The 24,451-nt window shown below is 41.7% G+C and overlaps 1 protein-coding gene and 1 long non-coding RNA gene across 15 annotated transcripts in view; one reads left to right on the plus strand and one right to left on the minus strand.

Annotated features, from left to right (window-relative positions):
• Positions 1–13,721, plus strand: part of IKZF1 (IKAROS family zinc finger 1) — a 105,826-nt gene extending 92,105 nt beyond the window's left edge. For 11 of the 14 annotated variants that reach the window (XM_039524410.1, XM_039524408.1, XM_039524409.1 and 8 more), the window contains 2 exons: positions 1,987–2,121; positions 9,305–13,721. In XM_039524410.1, the coding sequence (XP_039380344.1) occupies positions 1,987–2,121; positions 9,305–10,011 (842 nt within the window). In that variant the 3' untranslated portion in view covers positions 10,012–13,721. The remainder of the gene's footprint in view (positions 1–1,986; positions 2,122–9,304) is intronic. The other 3 variants (XM_039524405.1, XM_039524412.1, XM_039524407.1) reach the window with 2 other exon arrangements.
• On the minus strand, positions 9,926–19,338 carry LOC120397849. Its single transcript, XR_005594035.1, has 3 exons — positions 18,860–19,338; positions 18,444–18,655; positions 9,926–10,056 (listed from the first exon to the last, which is right to left on the minus strand). It is a non-coding gene; the product is annotated as an uncharacterized LOC120397849 (long non-coding RNA).
• Between the last annotated feature and the right edge of the window lie 5,113 nt (positions 19,339–24,451).

The following is a 24,451-nucleotide window of genomic DNA, read 5'->3' on the forward strand; positions in this document are numbered from 1 at the left end:
GGAAATGTCTTTGCATTTTGGTGGCAATGTGGGAACTGCTATTTGTCATTATGTCCTTTAGAAGCAATGACTTTTTGTTGCTTTGGGCCTTTACCATAGAGTTTTACTTTTTTCTGACTTCTAAATTGGATTGGAAAACATCTGAAAGTGTTAGCTTACACCAAATGCAGAAGCTTGCCTCCTTAATGGGTGCATTGTAATGAGCATACACCACCAGTGCCCCGTACTGACTGACTGATCACTTCCAGATGCTATTCAAGGGGTGGGTCAGAGTCTTTAAAATCTTAAATGGTCTGGGGCCCAGTCATTTTAGCAAGCACTTCAACCACTGTAGTATGTCGTCCTGCGGCAGTGGTTAAGGTCTGCTAGATTGCTCCTGCTATTGGTTCCTAGAGTTGTCTTCCATGGGGGCACTCTTCTCTGAGAGCACTTAACAGCTCCTCCTGTTGATCCACCCCACCTGAGTCTGTCAACTTCAGGGGACGATGTAGCCAAGCCTGTTCTATCAGGCTGCCATTTAAATGACATATTGCTAACATTAGAGAGACAAGGTGGGTGAAGTAATATCTTTTATTGGACCAACTTCTGTGAGTGAGAGAGACAGGCTTTTGAGCTTACACAGATCTGAAGAAGAGTCAAATTGGTCCAGTAAAAGATATTACCTCATCCACCTCGTTTCTCTCTACTATTCTGGGACTGATACAGATACAACAACACTGTATACATATTACTAGCATGGCAGTCCATTGGGTTTGCTTATTCCTTTCATGTAGGCAACAGATATATTTACTTTAACTATTGTTAGATGTCCAATTACCAAAGCAGTAGATACCATCTAAACATCTATCAATAAATGAGCACACCTATTGAGAAGATAACATGTCACCAGCATACATAGAACATAAAAGACAGCTTGCCGAATCAAGGCCTAAATCGTTCATGCTTTATTACTTGATGATCAGATATCAAGTCACAATCTTGCTTAAACTATTCATCTCCTGGCAAAAGATAAAAAAAATCCAGAAAGCAATCACTCAGTATGTGTTACACACACTTGATAGCTCACCTTTTCTTCAGACATTGGATGCCCAGAATAAGTATAGTTTACCATCATAGAACTCTTGTTGTGCCAGTTTGTTCTCATACCCCCTTCAGCTTCCACAGGCAATTGCAACAAAGTGACATAACAGGAACCTTTTCCCTAGTGGCTCATAGCTAAGAATCTCTTTGCTGGGTTTTCTTTCTAAACCTAAAACTTCTTAGCAGTAGCAGGAAGTCAGAAAACAGTCTGAGTGCAGAAGGTCGGTGCTCTATGATAAATATATGTTCAGCCATTGGGCTAGCTAAAATTGGATTTTAATGACTAACTGTATCAGGGAAGTAGAATACTAGAGAACTGTCAGAGAAGTTGTTTTCTGCATAAATTATAAATACATTCTTCTATTTGAAGTGATAACCGTGCCCCATTTCTGTTGAAGTGATGCTTATTGTGCTGGGCTTTTCTTTCACTAAAAGGTAGTGGGGGAAGGGGGGAGGGTAAGAGGGGGAGTTCTTTGTATCAAATGTAGTATTAAAGATCTTAGGGCCTCATTCTCCATTTTTCTGCACCATGTGTAATTGTTCAGACCATTGCAAGGTGGGTGTAAAACCAAATCAGAGTGATCATGTTAGACATTCATTTTGCACCAGTGTAAATAACTAGACAGGGCGCAGAGCAATGGAGAATCAGGCCCCATAAGCTGTAGTTGTACTTTGCAATCTGTTATCTCTACATCCTATTTGAGGGGAAGATGAGCATTGATCTAATTTAGTCAGCATAAGGGACAACGATACAAACAGTCAGAGTCAACCTGTGCCTGTCATTGTAAGCTCCCGGTTTTAGTTGGTTGCATGCTAATAGAAAAGTCTGACTAACATGATACAAAGATGGTAGTTCCATTAAAATGGAGCATGCGTGCCTAACCCTCTGCTGTCATTTGATTTCAGTCATAAAAGAGGAAACTAACCAGAGTGAAATGGCTGAAGACTTGTGCAAGATAGGGTCAGAGAGATCCCTCGTGCTGGATAGACTAGCAAGTAACGTCGCCAAACGTAAGAGCTCTATGCCTCAGAAATTTGTTGGTAAGAGTTAAACGTTTGCTGTCTCCTAAAAAAGCCTTATAGGGTGTTCAGTCTTGCATCATGATTTTCATTTGTTATCATTAAATTAATAATATATAAATATATAGGATGCGCTAGATGGATGCATTAAAAAAGGATACTTTCTGCAGCTTAACTTTCCATTTTACAACTTCTGTGTGTGGAGGGGTTCAGTATTCTTGCCTTTTCCACTGTTGATGCCCCAGGTCTTCTATATGATCATCCTGGGATTCGAGGCTCCTATTCAGGAAAGCACTTAAGCAGATGCTTAAGGCTACATTTTGCTAACTTCCCATGTTAGGGCCCAACCCTGTGTGTTGACACATGTGTAAGCATGTGTGTGTAGGTGAGGATGGGCTGAACATAAGTGGTTAATACTCTTTCACTCCTTCAGAAAGGTTGTACACTTGTTTACCTCATTTCTTTGGTCAAGTATCATTTATAAACCTAGAAATATGTGCCCAGCTGATGAGAATGGTAAAAGAAAAACCAAGATCAATTTATACTTCTCCACATACATACTGTAAGCAACACAAACTTCCATAACCTGCTTCCTTCTTTTACTAATAGATGTTTTCTTGCCTCAGTGACTTGACTAGGAGGTTGTGTCCATTTTCTTCTTCCAGTTGGTATTCACTGTGCAGAGTAGTGGCTTGTAGCAAATCAATCAAAGGAAATTGAATACTTAAACCTTCAAAAGCATGGAAACTCAAAGGAAAGCCTGAGCTCGCTTCTACAGAGAAACAGACAGAATATTCGAACTTCTCCTAGTTTTATATCACTTGCTTCAGGAGAGGATTAAAGCCTTTGGGAAGGACTAAATTGTAAGAAGGGTTTTGAGGAAAAGGTGGAGACATGACAGACTAGGTAAGGGAGGGGGATTCCAGAATGTAGGAAGCCACATGGAAGGAGGTTTGATTCTAAGAGTAGGAAGACACAAGGGAATAGTAGCGCATGTGGCAGGGATGGACCAAAGGGGAAGTGAAGCATACCACAGAAAGAGAGAAACAGGGAATAGTAGGGATCCAAGTTGCATATGCCCTTTAAGAGAAGAAGAAGAAGCCTAATTTGATGGAGTGGGTGACAGGAAGCCAGTGGAAGGATTTGAAGCAGGGAAGAACACTGGTAGAGCAGTAGGCATTCAGTTTTTCAGGGGTTAAATTTGAGTTGTGGGCAGGACATCCAGGAAGAGACAGCCAGAAGTACAAGTATGAATAGAGTGGGTTTAAGTGAGAGGAGAAGAGGCACCGCAGAAAATACTGGATGAGATTGTAAAGAGAGAAGAAGATAGGGCCAACACAGGACACTGAGAGACCTTGGTAAAGAGAGGGGGGAAAGCGGTACCACCAAAGAAGATATTGCAGAAGTAGTCTGAGAGGTAAGAGAGGAAGTCTCTGCAATCTAGGGCAGAGAGAATATTTAGGAAGAGGGCATGATCAACTATATCTAAAATGGGAGAGAGCTGAAAATTGTGGAGATGGAGAAGAACCTTTGTGATTTGTCCAGGAAGACATCATTGGGCAGTTTCAGTGGAATGGAGATGGCCTAATTGAAGGTGATCAAGGAGTGAATTAACATAGAGGAAGTTAAGGCCACAAGGGTAGAAAACACATATGAGAATTTTGAAAGAGGAGAGTGGTAGATGGAGAAGGAGATGGAATGGAGGGATGTTTGAGGCTACAGGAAATAATAGCATGCTTGAAGTCAGAGATGTGTGAGTGAGAGTGGAGAAAAACTGAGAAGGGAGGGAGATTGTATAAGGGGGGAAGTCAGGAGTTGGAGAGAACAAGGTCAAGAGAGCAGATTGAGAGACTGTGGAAGAGAGTAAGAGACACATGTCTGAGTCAGAAATGGGTGAGGGAGGAGAGACTATATTGTAAGACAGGGGAGGAGGAATCTCGTACCAGTGTGTGTCATTATGTCAGAAGGTAGAATAGTAGGTTTAAGGAGACAGTCAAAGACGGGGAAAAGAAGGCAGTGATTGTAGGAGCAGGACTTAATCAGGGCAGGAAATGTAGCTGCTTACCAACTAAGATGGCAGAATTGAAGATGACAAAATTGTAGTGGAGGTAAATACTGAAAATGTGGTAGGAATTGTGAGTTATTAAAGAACTCCAAATTGTTTGGTGATTAAGGACCAGATTCAACTACCGGAGTAAGTTGATGAAATTCTTCTGAACTGAATTCATCTCTTAGAATTTTTGCATAAGGAAAAAAATATCAGCTGTGAAGATACCAGGAAGACCAGAGAAATTAATTTGGTTTAGAAAACTATTTTTAATAAACACGAATAAGTAACCCATTTAGAGCAATTGGGCATGAACTATTTTTTGTTTTCCATTGTTTGTCACCCTCGTGCTGACAAACAATAGAGAAAGCCAGGCAAATGAGAGACACAGGTAAGGCAGAGTTTCCTGTCACTTATTCAGTGTGTGGTGTAAGAAGACACCATGACAGACAATATTTATGAAGACTCTGCTGTCATAAAAAATGGCCTCTTTGGTCATCAGAGACCCCCCAAATCCCCTCCTTTTTCCCCCAGTGCTCACCCCGTTTAATATGAAGTACATTACCAGTTGCTCAAACTCCAAGTCTGGTCTCCTTGTCCAAAGTCCATTTTGGTAACAAGAAAATGGACATTGAACTAAAGGATTAAATACACCAAACACTGAACCAATTTAACCAGTGACTAATTTAAAAGACACTGGTCCTGATTCACCTCACTTACACGGACTTTAAACCAGCACATCACTATTGACCTCATTGGTGTCACTCGTCATTTAGACAGCATTAAATGAGAGGAGAATCAAGCCCAGAAGCACTACAAATGCCAGAGAAGGCACAGGTTTCCTCAGCCAAGCCAGTCAAGTATAAACTTCAGGGCTAGTTAGCAAGGTAGGAAAAACAAGCCACTGTTGCAAAGAAGAACACAACAATATTAGAGCTAAGTCTAGGTCCAGTCAGTCCCAAACTCAAGAGAGAAAGAACAGTAAGGTTCTCAATGTGGAACTTGGTGCTTTATGAAGCTGAGCTCATTCACCAATTTAAATTAATTAGGTGCGAAATTATTTGACAGTAATAGTGCTACTGCAGCACTTGTGTACAGTACCTTGCTTTGCAAACAGGAACAGACCCCAGGGACTTTCCATCCTGGGGTTGGAGAGGGGCTGGTAACAGTTCAGGCTGAAATGTGTCTGATATGTTAAAATATCAACCAGAAATTTTTTTTTTCAAACGAAGACTATTAGAGCTAGAGCGTATCAGCTGTCTGTTAGCATTTAGTTACCTGTGGCAAGCACCCTGAAACCCTGCAAAGCTTCTGAAGAGCGTCACGCCACTAGCAGTTTACCTTACTTATTCTCTGATAACCATAAAAATAGGTGATTGTTTTTAATGAGCACTAGTGTTATCTGCACTGCCCATATGGAAAAATGATACTTGCCTGCCTTAAGCTTGTGTGCGTTTGAAATGCTCTTGCTCTGTGACAGATTTTTCCTTACGATGGGCTATTGATCATATTGGTCAGCTATAGGTTAGTTATGTTACAAAATCATAAAGCAAATATTAACCAATAAAGAACACCTAAACTTGTGCCCTCTGGATGCCCAGTGTATGACATGTAATAATAAAGCCCAGGTTTAATGATGTACAGTATATATATGCTTTAACTTTGTTGTTTTCTGAATCAGGGGTATAAATTCATATTAAAAAAATGCAGTAAGCATTTCATGCATTGCCCAGGCATTTTCCACATAGTCCATTTTGAATCTCCAGTCTTTAGCTCTTTGCATTTCGAAACTATGAGATTAGAAATGGTGCATCTAATAAAAATCATGGCATTAGTGGGGAGGAGCAAACACTAGCACTAGGAGTGGGAGGTGGACACAGGTGGGAAAAGCAACCCAAAAAGCACAAGATCAGGCATGGGTGGAGCCAAGTTAGGAGCTGTATATGCCATGCCTCCTTACTGGAACTGTACTGAGGAATTAAGATAGCCCCAAGAAGTGCTAGCTCTAGGGCAGGTCAGAAAGCAAAAAAAAATCCATTTTGCAAAAAATGTTGCACTTTTGACATTTGTTTTCATTCTGCATTAGAACAAAACCGAAAACTTTTAGAAATTTTTCACAAAAAATGAGAGAGTCCCCTGCCTTCCAATTACCCAGTAGCTCACTGGTTAGAGCATCCGCCTGAGGACGAGGGAAGACCCAAGAGCAAATCCCTGCTCTGCTTGATTCAGAGCAGGGATTTGAACCTAGGTCTTCCACATTTCAGCTGAATAAGAGCGTCCCGGGAGGAGGGAGAAATTCTATCCCGGACCTGAGAAAGTTTAGTCAAAAGAGAGAAGATTCTGCAAAAAGTTCTAGTTTTGACTAATCTCCATTTTCCTACAAAAAATTGTAAAAAAATTCCTGACCAGCTGTAGTTGGCTCCCATTCTGTGCCTGCTACCTGCTAGAGCACAGCTGGGAGGAGCCAGGCTTCCAGAGAAGATGGAGGCTCAGGAAGTGCTTGGTAGGCAGCAGGACTTTCTGCACTATAGGCCTGTTTTTTGCAGGATTTCAAGCAAGCGATTTCCAGGCTGCACTCTTGGCCCTTCGTGGAGTTTGGAAATCCCTCCACTCTGACAGGGCAGTTCTGTCCAGTTCAGCCTGTGGAATTTCCAGCAGACTTTCCCCCTGCTCTTTGCAGGCTCTTCTACAGGAAGGGACAATTGGGCCCCATTCTAGGCAATCTTTTACGTGCTGCAGACTAATGGAAAGTTATTAGTATAGCCTGGAGCAGTATTAACTTCGAAGGGAGCCCCATGTTAAGGAGGCGTGACAGCAGCAGTGGCTGGTATGAGGGAAGCAGCACAGGCTCTGCATAGAAAGACCTCACTGCCACTGGATCCCCTGAGATCTGTCAGACCCGCATTGCTCAGAGTTCCCTAGGACAGTGGTGTTCAAACTTTTTTTCTGGCGATGCAGTTGAAGAAAATTGTTAATGCCTGTGACCCAACGGAGCTGGGGTTGAGGGGTTTGTGGTGTGGGAGGGGCTCAGGGCTGGGCCAGAGGGTTGAGGTGTGGGGTGGGGCCAGGAATGAATGGTTCAGGGGGTGGGAGGGGGATCTGGGCTGGGACAGGGGGGTTGGGGTGCAGGACGGGGTCAGGGCCCTGGGCTGGGGGTGGGGGCTGGGATGAGGGGTTTGGGGTGTAGGAGGGGGATCTGGGTTTGGGTGGGGGGGATCAGGGCTGGGGGTTGGGGTGTGGGAGGGGATCAGGGCTCTGGGCTGGGGGTGCAGGCTCTGTGGTGGGGCTGGGGATGAGGATTTTGGGGTGCAGGAAGGGACTCTGGGCTTGGAGGGGCTCAGGACTGGGGCAGGGGATTGGGGAGCGGGCTTACCTCGGGCAGCTCCTGGTCAGTGGCGCAGCGGGGGTGCTAAGACAGGTTTCCTATCTGTCCTGGCACCACGGACCGCACTGTGCCTCGGAAGCAGCAGGTCCAGCTCCTAGACGGAGGCACCCAAGCGGCTCTGTGCAGCTCTCTCCCACAGGCACTGACCCCCCCAGCTCCTATTGGCTGATTTCCAGCCAATGGAAGTGCAGAGCCGGTGCTCGGGGCAGGGGAAATATGTAGAGCTCCGTGGCCCCCCTGCCTAGGAGCCGGACCTGCTGCGGGCCACTTCCGGGGCACAGCGCGGTGTCCGAACAGGTAGGAACTAGCCTGCCTTAGCTGGGTAGCACCGCTGATGGGACTTTTAACAGCCCGGTCAGCGGTGCTGATCAGAGCTGCTGTGACCCAGTGCCTTCCAGTCCATGACCCCATACTGGGTTGCGACCCGCAGTTTGAAAACCCCTGCCATATGGAGTGGGGTACACTATCTGGGAACCTGAAGGAGGTTTCTTCCTCTTTGCCCCTCCTTTATGGGACTGGTAATATTGCAGATGTATTACAAATACTGCACGAGAGACTTTTTTGTCATTCAAAGCTACCTGTTAGTGAAGTTCAGTATCATGAGTGATAGTGTAGCGTAGTACACAGATATGCTTTAAATCAGCAGCTGCATTTTTAAATAATTTCTCCAATTCCCAGACTTTACTTTTTATTTTTAACTTGTTTCTCTATAGCCAAGTTTTTTGAAAGTGATTACTGATAATAGGCACTGCCCAGTTTGAGACACATTACAGGGGCCTGACTTCTAAAAGTGAGGAGCACCCCCTTTTTAGTCATTACAAGTTGGACACAGTAAGAAATCTTAGTTTATCTACTTGGAAACTGCTCCTAATATTTTTTCTTTGCTGATAGATGTGAAGTTGTAATTTTTTCAGTGGACTCTGTTGCACTTGTAAGGTCACACTTAGATTTGGTTGGCAAAATGGACTGTTCAGCCAGCTCAAAAGAAGTCTCACTCCATGCAGAATGCTAATTTTCAGTTCAATAGAATTATTTATTTGAGAAACATTGCCTTATGTTGCTCCTGCCAGTAATACTTTTCACTACAGAAAACTTATGGACATGTGAACCTTCTTTTCAGAACTAGTGTCTAGCCTATGGTTGGTCAAAATTTTTTCATTTGAAGTGTTTGATGGAAAATTGATTTTTTGATTATATTAACTATTTTGTGAAAAGTGTTTGCTTTCCACAGAAAGTTTTAATTTTTTGTCAATAATGGTCGAAAAATGAAATGTTTTTGTTTTTCAGACAAAAACCAAAATATTTCTGAAAAACTCCCATTCTCTTCTATGGTCCAGGATCTTTTGACAGCCTTTATCTCCCGTGATGCACCATGGACATGTAACTGCCATGATATAGCACCTCTGTGCACCAAGAGGGAGGTCATGGCACACCAGAGTCCAACCAAGGAGCCCAGCCTGTAGAGACGAATGGGAGTTTGAGGCAGTTGAACCACAAGTCTCATGAGGCAACACGGCAGTGTTTCAGAATTGAATTTTTTTGTGTGTTTGGCCCAAATTTTTTCAGTTTGATTGTTTGCCAAAATATATTTTCTGATCAGTTCTAGTGCAGCAAACTAGGAAATTGAGAGCTCTTCACAGCAGTTCTCAATTTCAGATGCAGATTTGTACTCTGCATTGAATCTTTCTATTTTAATTTTACTGATGCAGAAAATCCAATGCTTAGACACATTGAATCCCAAATGTCTAACTCCTAATTGTTTTGGAATGCAGGTGAGAAATGCTTGTCTGATGTTCCATACGATGCCACCACTAATTATGAGAAGGAGAGTGAAATGATGCAGACTCATGTTATAGACCAGGCCATTAACAATGCCATCAGTTACCTAGGGGCAGAGTCTTTGCGTCCCCTTGTGCAGACACCTCCAGGCAGCTCTGAAGCAGCACCTATTATCAGCTCCATGTATCAACTCCACAAACCTCTTGGGGACAATCACGCTCGTTCCAATCATACTGCACAGGACACCGCGGTGGAAAACTTGTTGCTGCTTTCCAAAGCCAAATCCATCTCCTCTGAAAGGGATGCCTCCCCCAGCAACAGCTGCCAAGACTCAACAGATACAGAGAGTAATAATGAGGAGCGCAGCGGTTTAATTTACCTGACGAATCACATAGTTCCCCATGCAAGAAATGGCCTGTCTATAAAAGAAGAACAGAGGCAATATGAAGTCCTGAGGGCAGGTACTGACAATTCTCACGATGCTTTCAAAGTGATCACCAGCAATGGGGAGCAAGTAAAAGTTTACAAGTGCGAACACTGTAGAGTTCTTTTCTTGGATCATGTGATGTACACCATCCACATGGGCTGTCATGGGTTCCGTGATCCTTTCGAATGCAACATGTGTGGCTACCACAGCCAGGACAGATATGAATTCTCTTCTCACATAACACGAGGGGAGCACCGTTTCCACATGAGTTAAAACCCCTCCCACACAGATGCGACCTTGTCAGCTGTACTACTGGAGCTGTATGAATGACAAAAAACATCAGTCTGTTGGACAGAAAAATCATCCAGCAATGAATATTAGAAGACCTGGCCCCAGGAGTTTTCTCTCTTGGTAGCATATATTGCAACTTAATTTTATAAAATGCATATTGATGTTTTTATTGCAAATATTTGGATCACCAAATCTTTAGTAAGTAGGAGCTTTTGTAGTCAGGTAGCTGAATCCACTTCCTTCTAGCTATTGCTTTCTGCAGACCTCTCTCCCCAACACAGTTAAGCATGTACACAATGCACAAAAACTTGGCTGAGGGCTAGAAAGGCCTTGTGCTAACATGCTGAGAATAGGGCTCTTTCACCAGACACATATTTTTTTTTAACTTCCCATTATTACTTGGGTCATTAGGAAGACTTAATTAAAATAAAGACAAAGCAGCCCAACCAGGACCCTTGAGTGGTGCCATGGGGACCTGGAATGGTGTTGCAAGCCTAGACCCTTAACTGGCACTATTTTAGCAGTGAAGTAAAATAACACAATAGCACACACCGAGGTGTGTATTTTCTTGCCTGCATGGCATACCTTATTTCTATTGTGAAGCATAAGGCCAGCTGTTTGAAGGACATGAGCAACACCCTTGCAATACATACTCTGGAGTGGCAATTGCATTTATTTGGAGAAAAGGGTTTTGTTGACTTTTTAAAATAAATATTTTCCCTCCCTATCCAATAAAAACTCACTTTTTCCTTAAAAATATAAGGTTTAAAAATCTTTCCACATAAGAAAACAGCCATTTATGAGGATTTTTTAAAAGGAGTTTTAATTATAGAAAAATACGATATTCAGTAGGAGAGAGAAAATGTTTGGAGAATATTTTTATGCACCCTTCTTTCATTTTGGGGGCAAAATTTTTACAACTGGCTGCAAAATTTCCACGTTCACCCATTTTGCATATGAAAATGCCCATTCTGCTTGCATAGCAAGTACTCTGGCTAATTTTGTGGGCTGTCTCTGGAAAATTTAGCCCACAATGATTTTTTTTGAAGCACTGAAATGAATTAAACAGCCATTTAAAAAACTTAGTGCCTAGCCCTCCCCTTTCTCTACAATTAACTATTCATTAAGAGATCCATTCTGCAAGGTACTGAGCACTCTGGCCCTGATCTAGCAAAGCACTTCAGCATTTGTCTGAGTAGCCACATGAACATAAATAGAACTATTCTGATGCTTAAAGAGAATCCCAAATTTAAGGGGCTTTTTGCTGGATTGAGGGCAGAGCAAGGATCAAGCCCTATGAAACCAAAAACATTTATTCTATCGTCCCCCTCCATTCAGCGCCCCCTTCTTGGCAACTAGCTATTTAAATGCTAGTAAAATGAAAAGACATCTGAAGCACAAAGACAGCTGATAGTAAAAACTGCCAATCTGTTTGTCTCTTCTTTAGTTCCTCTTCCAAATAGCTCATTCCTCTCCGCAAACAGCCTACTGGCTTTAAGACTGGGTAATAGTGATATTTATGCAACTTGGTTAAGAATCGCCTTGCAGAGCTGGAATATTTCCACAACAGTACAGGTACTAATAATTAATGTCTGAGTTGCCCAACCCATTGAATGTACAAACATTTCCACTGTATAAGAGATTGGTACTACCCCATAAACAAAAAAAACATGTATTGCAACAAGACCATTTCTTAAGTTTTGTAATACTGTTACGTATTTTATAGATAGATATAGATATTCATTCATATTATGGGCCAAATTCAATAGAACTAGTGCACTTGCACCAAGGATGAATGGGATCCAATGGGTGTATCTATTACATATGTATAATATATATAAACAGACAGAGGGGTCCTGGTTCTGCTTTCACTTATGCAGCTGTAAATCAAGAGCAACTCCATTGAGGCAACGGAATGATACTGGTGTAAGTGAGATTTTAATATGCTTTACACCTCCCCCCCCCACACACTTTACTTTGTTACACTGTACATTCATTCCTAACTATAAGAAATTTACTTTGTAAAAGCCAAGCTCCTTGGATCACAAGGGGGATATTATGTAGAAAGAATGTATATAATGCATGGACTGTGTAAACACATGCAAACACACTTATGCACGTACACTGGTGAATGTGAATAGGAACATCTTAAATTGCTGGTAGGATACCAGAAAAGAGACAGTAATATAAACTATAGTCCTGATTGTGATCTTACACTGGTTAAATTCCATTGACTTAAGTGGAGGTACTCCTGGTTAGACTCTGGCCCCTATGTAGCAGGCTGGGCAAAGCCAAGAGGGGCATTTCTATCCATTTTATGTGCCAAAAAGATTTCCTCACTGAGTCTGTGGCATATTCTGTGTCAACAAAGACTGTACATACTGGTGAGCCAATAGCATTTAAACATGCTTCTAGGAAGAATCTGATGTTAAACTGCAAGGGAAGGGCAGAAATAACTTACACTAAGATGAGCTGGTTTTTTTTAATTCATAGTTTATATTCTATTTCTTTTTAATTTTCATGCTTTTACAGGGCCTAATTCACCTGTCCTTCATCCTCACACCTTCATTGCAGGCTGTTCTGCCTGCCGTTCTGAGCAGGGAGGTACAGTATCATTGCTGAGAGTCTCTTCAGTGACTTCTTTGCATCAGTGGCAGATAACTGGATAGCTGAGGAATGTACCGTAATCTCCTGGAAACAGGGAGCTGGTTCTGTTACTGATATTTATGGCCCTCTCACAGTTTAAAGTGTTATACAATCTATACACAGATTATTTTTAGCTTTTGAAAAACAAATCATTTTCCTAACACAGCTCAGACCCTAAGGAAACGCTCTTTTAGGGCATTTCTTTGCTAAAGCCCACAAAAGAGAGGGCCAAAATCACTACTGTTGTAAGTAGGCACATCTCCAGTGGACTGGTGCCCACCTAGAGATGTGTGGATTCTGGCCTTTAGAGTGAAACGTTTAATTATAAAATTTACAATTTCTGATTCAGAGGATTTCTCTGCATTTAAATGGGTTGGGGCTATGGCACTTGTTTTGTCAACATGCACACACAAGTGTGTGGTTGTGTGGCTCATACATAACTCTATATTAGTTATGTATCATAGGATAATTTTCACAGTGGATGTGTTTCTTGGCTCTAGGCTTTTCCTATTTATATGAGAGTATGTGAATGTTGTACAATAAATAATACAGTTGTATAATTTAGCTTATTAATAAGATACAGTGTATCAGAAGGAGTAGCCTAACAGCAGTAGCAGCAGCATTCCTTGTTTGTAGAGGGGCTTTTGTTTCACATTGTTTGCACAAAAATCATCCTCTCTTTGTTTGGAAATAAATGTATTGATAATTTTATTTATGGGGATGCACACAGGAGGGAAAAACGATCCATGTAATAGGAGCTCATCTGTCTGCAGCTAAACAAATTGTGCCCGTAGATAACCATGTTAGTGTAACCTCCCTTTTCTCCTCCTATGACCTGGTGTACTAGCCTATCATGGTTTATCTCTAACCTAAAAAAACAAAGAGAGTAACATGTTGAATGGCTTTAAGTTAAGTTGATATCTGTTTTTAAAAAGATGTAAATAGCAACATAGTAAGAACTGCTTTTCAGAATTTTTTCCACAGCTGATTTCTCCTCCCACCCCACCCCTGCCTTTTATATCTGATATATAAACATGTTGTATTTACACATTTTTTTGCTGTGAATTTATATTGTAAATCCTTTTTTCTTTAAGACCATTGTATTTACATTTCAAATTTTTATGAAATTTGCTTGATTTTTTTTTATTAAATTATGTCTGGAAGGTGAGACGTATCTTGTAAGAGAGACAGCTTGGTAAAAGACTTGTCTTTAGTCGCTGTAGTGACATTCTGCACAGCTTAAACCCCTTCGTGCATGAGTGACTCTGCATGCACATGTAAGAGAATGTGCACATATATGGGGGCAAAGTGGAGCAAGGAAGAGAGCATGAAGCTGAGCAGCCTGATTTTCTGTTCGCATCTACCCTAGTGTAACTGTATGGAAGTCAGTAAAGTTAAACCAACCTAACACAAATGGGAGATAATCAGATCCTTGATCTTTATACATAGCAGGTGAAATGCAGCCAGGGAGCAGTTCTTCATTGTGCCACAGCACTGATGTATTTTGGCCATAAAATCCCAAGAGAGGGGCCCTGCCTGAGTCATGCGGGGGGGGGGGGGGGGGGTAGGATGGATGATCCTGCAGTTTTGTACAGCCTAAACAGGGGCTTATAAACCACTAATAACTTCCTTTGCTGCCAGCATATAGGGGGAAGGGAAAGGGAGCACAATCCTAGGCTAAGTGTTTTTGGCTCTTACAAGCCAACCTCAGTCTTCTCTACTGCCGCATAAAGAGGATGGCATGCAGGGAGCAGCAGGATCCAGCCACTGCAAATGAGAGCTTGAAGCCTCCTATACGCCCATATCTGACGCCTGCTCTTCACATTTAAGGCTAGCTTCACAAAAGGATTTTGGTGCCCTAGCTGCCACTTTCAAGTGCATAAATCCTCAAATCAGGCTTCACAGGCTTTCACAATACCTCTGCTTAGCAGTCCTGTTAACTTCCTGCCCTCTCAACTTTTGCTGTAAAAAAGTTTCCTAGGCACTTGCTTCTGCATAGGAATACTGCAGCCTCCACACCACATGTCCCGCTGCCTAAGCCCCAAAGTGATTCACAAGCTGGGGCAAGATAGTGTTCCTCCACCTAACTCCCCTGCAAGGCTCAACACAATAAGTTCAGCGCTCACCTACCAGATCAGGCCGCTATAGACAGGTTCACACAAAACGGCCGAGGCAAGGGAGAAGAGCTCCCTCATAACCCTTAGCCCTGACATTAGGCTACTCATCTGGGAGACCCTGTACTGACTACTCAAGTTCAAATATGCCTTCCACCTGAGAGTAAGAAGGGATTTGACCAGGACTCTAGGCAAGTGCCCTAACCACCACTTTTCAGAGCCTATGCACCCAACTCAGGTTTGTGAATCCCAGTGATTTCTAGGCACCTAAAAATTAGGCGTGGTGACACTCAGAATTGCCACACCTATGTTCTGTTGTGACTCTAGCCCTTAGGGACAACCTGGAAAACTGGCTCTGAAATTGCTGTTTCAGTGCCCTCTCCCTACAACTATCAGTTTGACTGAGTGGTATTTGACTTTCGTTGTCTCTTTCACTCCAGCCCTCGCTCCGCTCTTTCACTGCCAAGGATAGCTATAAAGAACACAATCGTCCCTGCTTGAAAAGTCATGGTAATTAGGAACACAGCACCCTGGAAATGATTTCCATTATAATTTACTGTCACAATGATTTCTCTTCTGGACCTTTCAGCAGAGTCTCCATCCCTACTATCCCTTTCAAACCTTCTGCATAAACAATGACCAAGGGGAATGCAGCTCTGTTTTTGTTTCTAACAAGGAGTTTGTAAGTATTTTGTACAGCAGTGATTTGTGAGCACACCGTGACGAGGGGAAAAAAACTCAGGACAGCGTGCACAACAGTTCATACTTTATGGTACCTCAAATCCAAATTTGGTCAAGTGAATTTATGATTTTGCTAGTCATAATAAACCACACTTACAGCTTTGTTTCCTTATTTACTGTAACATGCAAATTATATCAAATAAAATTACATTACAGTTTTAAATTTCAGTAGGCAGCACTTGTGGAAATAAACATAGGCTGTTTTAAGATCTTCCAGTTATATGCATTAGACCAGATCTTGATGGCTTTACTCAGTGTTACTAAATCCTTGCACTCAGCCAAAAAACACCTATTGACTTAAATGGGAGATTGTGAGAGTAAAAACTGCGCAAGGACCTCAGGGCCCATTGGGAACATGCACAATGTTTCAGAGATACTACAAAAGGTACAATGAAGTATTTGCTTTGCTGTCCTTACGGCCTGATTAACTTAGATACCATTGTAGGTGCAAAGACACCGATAGGCCACAAGTGCTATAGAAATGCAAAGTAGCATTAACACTGCCCAACATTTTCACCATTGGGTAAATCTACATTTGGGCATCTAAAAGTCAAAAGGTAGTTTAAGAAGTGCTCAGCACCCACAAATCACATCAAAACCAGTTGGAGTTGTGGATACTCAGCACCTTCAAAAGTCAGGCCACTTTTATTTAAGTATCAAAATGTGGATTTAGAAGCCTAACTTTAGGTACCCAGATCTGATAACGTTGGCTATTACCATCTTTTTTATTATTATTATTATTATAAAAATACATATTCAAACTGTAACTAGAAAAATCTGATTTGTTCCTTTCCCTTCCCATAGGTTGAACATGTTGAATTATTTTGGTTAACTTGTAAGTAGAGGTAGTCAGAAAATACAGGGTATGCCACTGTCAAAACTGGAGTTTTCAGCAAAAGCCAAACCAATCAACCTGCAAATTTTTTGGCTGAAAATCCAAATATTTTTATTCTGAACTGCTACTGCAGTGCCTCATTCTCCTCAATGGGCCAATTGTCTTGGTTGGATTACATCTCCCATAATGCACCACAGTATCCCCTCTCAGCAAGGGGAGGCAATGCACTGTAGTAGTTGCCTGGCCACACTGTATCATGGAAGATGAAGTCCAGCTAGGGAGAGCAGACCATAGAGGAGAATGGGAGCTCAAGCTACTTGATGATGGTCTTTGCAGACACATGCTCATGCATAGATGCCTTGGTGGGTGAGCACTTAGCACCTGTCCAGTTACCACTGCTCTGCGTGACACCAGACATCAGTAATTTCATGTTCAAAGCACATTACGAGTGTTAACTTTCCCATTACGCCTGGCGGGAGAGTATGGCAATACTGTCATCCCATTTTACAAACAGAGTAACTGAGGTACAGAGACGTTAAGGCCCAGCTTTCCCAGGCTCTTCTCTTTTGGTACTTCAGTTTCTGGGCACACAGCATGAAGTACCCAGAGCTTGCTTTTCAGAGGTGCTGAGTAACCTAACTGAAATCAATGGGGGGCTGCAGAAGCTCAGCACCTCTGAAAACCTGGGTTGTCTAAAGCTGGGCACTCAAAACCTGACGCCCCAAAATGGAGGATACTTCTCTCTCCCTCCCCCCCCCAAAAAAAAATAAAAAAAAATCCAGAAAGCAGAGCCATTTTCAAAGCTGGGGTTAGAATGCAGGAGTTTGAGTTCTTATGGACTATATTTATGTGGTGTGTGTGAAATGGCAGTGAATATAGATCAAAATTATGTGGTCCTTAATTAAGCAAAACTCCTATTAGACTGCAAAGACTGCAGTGGGAATTTTGGTCAAGTAAGGACTATGGCATTTAGCCTTCCATTTTTATTATTATTTTTAAATAAGATCTCACTTCTTTAAAGAATGTCCCAGGTCATGGAACGATTCCTAGTTTTATCTGTCCCAACCACACATATTAAACATGTGAATGATAGAGGGCAGCTGCGGGTGCTGGTTCTGCTGCCACCGCCGGCTGCAAATCACACAAACCAACGCCTTCCTGTCCCTTGGGAGAGAAGTGAAGGTTCTGGTTTGTAAGCAGTTAGAAAAAAATAAATCTACACCTTGCAGCAGACGGTGGGCCTTGGGCTGGCTGGTTGAGGAAGTTAATCAGCACTGAGCAGGCTGTTCGGGATGAGGCCAAACAGATGGTTAGTCTCTGAAACGGCAAAACGGGAAGCAGATGTGGCCACCGCTTCTCCCCATGCATAACTGGGAACCAGCCGGTTGGTGAGGAAATTTGCATAACAAGGATAATTTGGTAGCAAAACTGTCCCTTGAAATGATCTGCATGGATCCAGGCACTGTTGACAATTTTCACTTCTTGTTTCCCAGTCATTGTTCAACCAGATTAAATTGTAGTTCTGAATTTAGTGTTTACCCAAGCCTTTTCTTAGCTAACTTCCAGGGAAAGCTACTGTGCAATCAGAGCAGCAGCAAGCTGGCACTAAAATTTTCATAGTGAAATCCTGGCCTCACCGAAGTCAATGGACGTTTTAGTGGCATTAGGATTTCAACTGCAAAGTGCGCTGCAAACAATATATATGCAACCCTGAAACAATAAAGCTGGGCCTGAACTAATAGACTATATTCTAATGCCCTTGAAGTTTATGATGGTCAGATAAGAACTCTGGTACAGACAGAGATGAAGGAAAATCTTGGAAAGTTTTGATCCATATCTAAATTGTTCAGCTCTGGCTCATCTCTGATAAATATGTATTACTCTTCTTTGATGGGTAAATTTAACTGGTGTGTCAGCCAGAGTATGCAAGGCCTTCTCTCTGGGCAATAATTTTCCACACCAAAACATATGTAGAAGCCAGTGACAGGTTAAACTAGGTTATATGAGCCTCTCTCAGACAACTAGATTATGTTCTTTAATTGAAGAGGTAGAGACCTGCCCTCTTCCTCTGTGCTCACCTTTATTTTGTTTTTTGAAGCGGCACAGTTGTTCCTCCTATTTTCTTACTTGTAAATTGCAATGACTACAGATTTAGTTTCCTGTTGAGCTGCAGCCAAAACATTAGAATTCTGATATACCAGCAATTCCCAGACTCTTGGGCACTTCTTGGTGGCTCTGTGGAGAGCAGGCTGGGATCATGGTGCTGGCTCTTTATCCTTCTTTCAAGCTGCTAAAAATCACATTAAAAAAAAAAGACATCTTGAATATTTTCATAATATGACATCCATGTAAGCAATTGCTGTGCTCACCCAGGGATGTTATGTGAATTTGAATGGAAGGGGAGGTGATTCATGGGATGATCGTTCTGTTAAAAATATGGCCCACACTTATGAAAAAAAGTTTAAGAACCCATATAGGCTAGGATACTTCTTACCTACTGCTCTGGTACTTCAGAGAGACAGCTGGGCAGCCAGCACAGAGAATTCCAGGGGACATGACATTGTAAAGGTCTGCTTCTTTGCAACAGTGGGGAACCTGGTGAAAAAGAGTTTGGGACTAACAGAGCCCAGATGAGTGCTACAGTCCTGCTGCTTTCAAGTAAGGAAGATTTTTACTTACTTACTTACACACACACGCACACACATACACACGACACTTTACTGTAGGTGAAGGAGTTTTCATTTCTCATACCTTCTTTCACTTTCCTTACTTCTAATAACAGGTCTATTACCTGAAGTTTTTAGTTTACAGTGAATAATATTACTCTTTGTGTTGAAATGGATCAAACATGCTGCAGGCTTCATGCAGTCTATGAACTGAAGCTCATATCCAGAGAGCCCTTAGATATTGGGAAAGTTCAGATCTGGAGCCAAACTGTGTGGCTTGGTCTCATCTTGATTTATAATATATAATAGTTACTTCTAAAGGGAGGCATCTGATTGGCTGATGGCGTTTCCAGTGTGCGGGTATGGAAACTATTGTGGTGTCACGCTCCAGCATTTTACATAACCGCTTGACAATAAAAAGAGCAGAAGGAGCAAATCATTGACTGAAACACACACTTAACAGTAGTTAAATGAGAATAATTAAATATATTTTCCTTTTCTGCTAGTTTAACATGACATATTTGAAAGATTTCCCCAATGCAAAAGTCCTACTTTAAAACATAGCTTTATAACACTAGTCACTTGACCAGAGAAAACAAAATTCATACGAATAGACAACCAACACATATAAATAGTATGTTATTTGCATAGTCTACAGAGACTTATGTAACACATGTGAAAGTTCAGTGACACACGTATGTGGTTTTTGGACCCATTAAAATTGGTACAAAGAAGAAATATTACTTCTGCTTTGGGAACATCTGTCTTGCTCTCTTTTTGTAAATGTAAAATGTAGGCAGAGATACTGATGTGAAAATAAATAAAAAGAGTAGACTAATCCTGATCTCACTTATTCTGGTGCCTATCAGGAATAAATCCATTGAAGTCACCAATGTAAAGTATGTGACAAGGCTTAGGCAATTTAAGTATAACAGCTACTGTTTGCAACATTCTTCTCTTGATCTAGTCACAATTACACTGCACTGAAGTCTTTTGGATGGATTGTTGATCCTGGCTTATATTCTAGAAATGTGTATGGGGGAAACACTAGGATTTTATGAGGACAGATGAAGACAAGTATTAACAAACAGAAAAGTCTTTTAAATAAAGGATCTTTACTTTGATTCCCATCCCCAAACCACAGTAAGGAGACTAAGTATCTGTTTGAGTTTTATAGACTGGTTCTTTGTGGTTCAGCAATAATTCAGTCATTTAAGGTAGGAGGAAACGTACTGGAAGTGATCGGCAGACCAGAAGGAAAATGAAGAGTGGTGGAAAATTGGGTGGAAAAATTAACGCATCAGATTCAGCAGTGGTGAAGAAGAAAATTACTCCTTCGCCATAAAGGGATTATTACCACAGAATTAGCCAAAGGCAAAACCAATGCACTTCAGGAAAAGTTGTGACTCTAGAATCCTTGCTAGTTTACATCGGGGATGAATTTGGTCACTTGTCTTTATTAGCCTGAAATGCAAAATGAATTTATGACAAACTGTTTTTGTTTGGATTTAAAAAAACAAATGCAGGTGCCATTCTCCCTCCTATTAATTCTTTTGTACTTCTATAGCACCTGCCATAAGAGAATCACAAAGCACTTCACAAATATTTATTAATTAATAATCACACCACCAGCATTGCCAGTTCTTGTAATTTTATCAAGAATCTCATAAAATTTGAGTTTTTTCCCAAAGCCCCAGTGTCTGGTGATTGAGATTTTTTTTTTAAAAAAAAAAGCTTGGAGAAAACCTTGAAAACGTAACTTGATTGCAGCTACCAGCTGAAAAACAGGAGGGCAAACTCTCAAATTTAATATTTTAAAAATATCTCATGATTTTTAAAACCAGGTGCAAGACGTCCGAATGCTTGGGGCTGGCAATACTTCTCTGAGACTGTTATCCTCATTTTACTGAGGGGGAAACTGAGGGATGGCTCAGTTACTTACTGAAGGTCATAGAGCAGGATTGGGACTGGCACCCAGGTCTTCTAATTCTCTGTGTACTTGTTCTACCCACTAGACCAATCTCCCTCCCAAAAGCAGGAAGAGAACTCACGAGTGCTCACTCTCATTGCCTTGCTCTAACTACTTAAACACTCCAATCACTGGAAAAGGACAAGTTCTGACTGCCTGTAACCTGATCTAGCCACCAGACCGCATTACTTTAGGATATATAATTCAAAGCATTTCACCATGTATATCATTTGAGAAAGGGGAATTACTTACTTCCCTCTCATTTCCTCACACAAGATTTCATAGTAATATTGCCCAAAAGTTTCAGGTTATTATTTCGGCCCTCAACAACCTACATGATCCTCTATATCACTCCTTGGTGACATTCAAGCTTCCAAGTGCCTGTAACATGATGGGTATATAAAAAGCAAGAAAAAGTTCCTTTAAGTACCTCATGGTGTTGAAGACCCACTTTGGTTCAGTTGTGGATGTATGATGGGTGCAAAACACATTTTTAAGGCAATACATTATATTTGACATATTGGCTCCAGCCTGAAACTCAAATCTAAGGGGGCTGATTTACCTCTCAATTATTCCAGCATAACTCAGGAGTAACTCAACAGAAGTCAGTAAAGCTACACTAGTGTAAGTGAATCAGGCCGAAAGAAAAGGAACTGCTCGCTGGATTTGGTGAACGTGCTGACTTGCAATACGGTACATAAGGGGTTGCTGGAAAAAAAAAGTCTGCACAACTTATCAACATGCAAAATAGAAACTCAAGATAAGCTGTGGAAAGAGGGTGGGATTTCCAGAAAATAGAGAAGGACTTGCTACACCCTGCTTGTCAAGTTTTGCAGGATCACCACAGCCCCTCTGGAGAAAAAGGGAGGAAAAAAGCTAACAGCTTTCCTTTTGCTTCTGCTTCTCCTAAATAAACTGCTTGCCTAATTTCCTTTACAATTAGAGAAATGTTCCTTTTGAAAACCATTATTTCCACACGCTACTGGGTCATGCACATTTTCTACACAGCCTGCTGGAAACTTGCACAGTTTGGGATAATAATATTGTTAAATGAACATCTTGCTTTTCTAAGTATGTATCAAAACCTAAGTAACAATAAACTTAACCAAGTTAATGTTTCTGATAGTGTATGTGTGTGTGTGGGGGGGGGTGGAGTTTCTGTGTCATTTAGATCTGAAAAAACACCATTCAAAATCATTTACGCACAGCAAGGTTGGGCCAAATTCTTCTTGTGTGTAACCTCATTTCATTCAGTGGCGTTACATGTGGGGTGAATTTAGCCCTTATTGCTGCATATTCTGCTTATGCCTTCTGAAGACATTTTTGTAACATTTTATAATCATAGCCCATTTGCAATAGTTACCACCAAGTGAAATGCTAAAGAAACAAAACTGTTGAATAAGGCCTTTCTGTGGTATGTGTGGGGTTTTTTTTGGGGGGGGGGGGGAGGAGGAGGAGTTATTTTTTGGTACAGCTCCTTCACCAACTAGTCCCTTTCCACTATGACTCCCCCTCTGAACACTATGGCCCTAAATCCTGCAAACACCTATGCATATGTTTAACACTGAAGTCAATGGGAGTTTTTCGCATTAGACAATTCACACAGAAATTCATCTACTCCTGTTCTTTATTTCCCAACTGAAGCTCCAGTCCTTAGTGTGACAATCTTCACCATTTACAACTGTGACATCACAGGCAATGGATTAGGATTTTAGGCAGGATGGGAATAAGCAGCAGGAACAGTTGACCAGCTAAGGTTCTATTTTCTAGGGAAAATGCTCACATTTCCACCAAGATAAAAAGAGTTTTACTGCCACCTGTACATTTTAGGCTTTCCTAGTGTTTGTCAGGCAGTAGAAAAAGATCAAAAATAGCCTCTTTTCTGCAAATTGTCTTGCACTGATTTAAAGAAAACCTGCCTGTGCAACTGGAATATACAGGAACCCATGAAGCTAAGTACAGGACACACTGCTCATTGAAGTTATTCCCCTGAAATCATAATTAAGTTAGAAACTGGATGGGTGGCAACCCTACTTGGACAGTCTGGTTTTTGGTTTGTGTGTCCAGGTGCCATTTAGAGTTGCCAGGTGCCTGGTTTTCAACCAGAAAGTCTGGTTGACAAAGGGACCTGGCAACCCTAAATGGCACCCAAACCAAAAGTCTGGTTACTGCGGGGTGGAGGGAGGCAACAGGTCATTAACCTGAACCAGTTCAGCCATGGCTGACTCCTTCCTGCAGGCAGGCTCCTCGGGGAGACAGCCAGCGACAGAGGGAGAGAAGCAAGCAACGGGGGTGAGGCTTTGGGGGGAAAAAGGTGGATCGGGGTGAGGCCTGGGGGAGGAAGAGGCAGAGAAGTGGGTGGGGCCTTGAAGGAAGAGGCAGAGCAGAAGCAGGGCCTTGAGGGAAGCAGGCAGAGAAGGGGTGGGGCCTCAGGGGTCTGGTTACCAGCAATTAGAAAGGTGTAAATCCTAAATTCAGTGATAAGGGGGGAAAAAAAAGTAGTATAATGAGCAAGCAAACATCGGTCCCTAGAAATCAGGACAAGTCAGGAGACAATTCAATAATAATGTTAAAACATATAGGAGCAATTATGGGGCCAACAATTGTAACAATATATCAGAAAAAGTGTACACCTAAGAATGTTCATAAGCACATTGATCTGGAAAACTGAAGGACAAGATGACAGTTTCTTTCCACAGTTAATATGTACATGATAAGAAGTAACTCAGTTCAGTCCTACTCCCATGGTAATCATTGGCAAGACTTCTCTGGGAGCAGGTTCAAGTCCATAGTGAAAAAATACATTAGCCATAATTTCAATCTGAGAAGGCCTCTCAGGTGATCAGTCTTTAAAATGTGGGAATAGGGCTTCAGTTGGGAAACATGAACTACATGGGCCAAATACCTTCCAGTTCAGTGCCTGCACTGCTCCACTGCACTGTTGCTATTCTATTGTCATGCAGCAGCACTGCATGACTGAATATTAATTCTGGAGCCCAATAATTTGGTGGCTCAACAGAAGACATCTCTGAAACTGTTAAGCTGTCTGACTCAATGACATTTACTTCCTGTTGTTGGCAGAAAGTGAGACTTTATGGTGTTCCCCCTTTCTCCCTTTAAAAAAACAGTGCCAGGAATCAATGTAAATTTCCCGACACTGGCTGAAAAGCATCTGACTGACAAGGCAAGGAAACGAGACACTAAAATTTCAGAAGAGTATAAAGTGGTGCTAACCGCCTCCATTTAAAAAAAAAATTACTTGTGGTACTTCAGTTATTGAATGTTCAATTTAAGACACTTTCAAGGGACCTGATTTTAAGCCAATGATAAGCACCTCCCCCATTTATGCAGACTACATTAAAGTGTCTTAAAGTAGGCATTAAATACTGAGGCACTCAGAATCACCAATCGCTTTGGGCAAGGCCATTAACATCTGGTACTGTTCCAATAC

The sequence above is a fragment of the Mauremys reevesii genome, linkage group 2 (genome assembly GCF_016161935.1).
Source record: "Mauremys reevesii isolate NIE-2019 linkage group 2, ASM1616193v1, whole genome shotgun sequence".
Taxonomy (NCBI): Eukaryota; Metazoa; Chordata; order Testudines; family Geoemydidae; genus Mauremys; species Mauremys reevesii.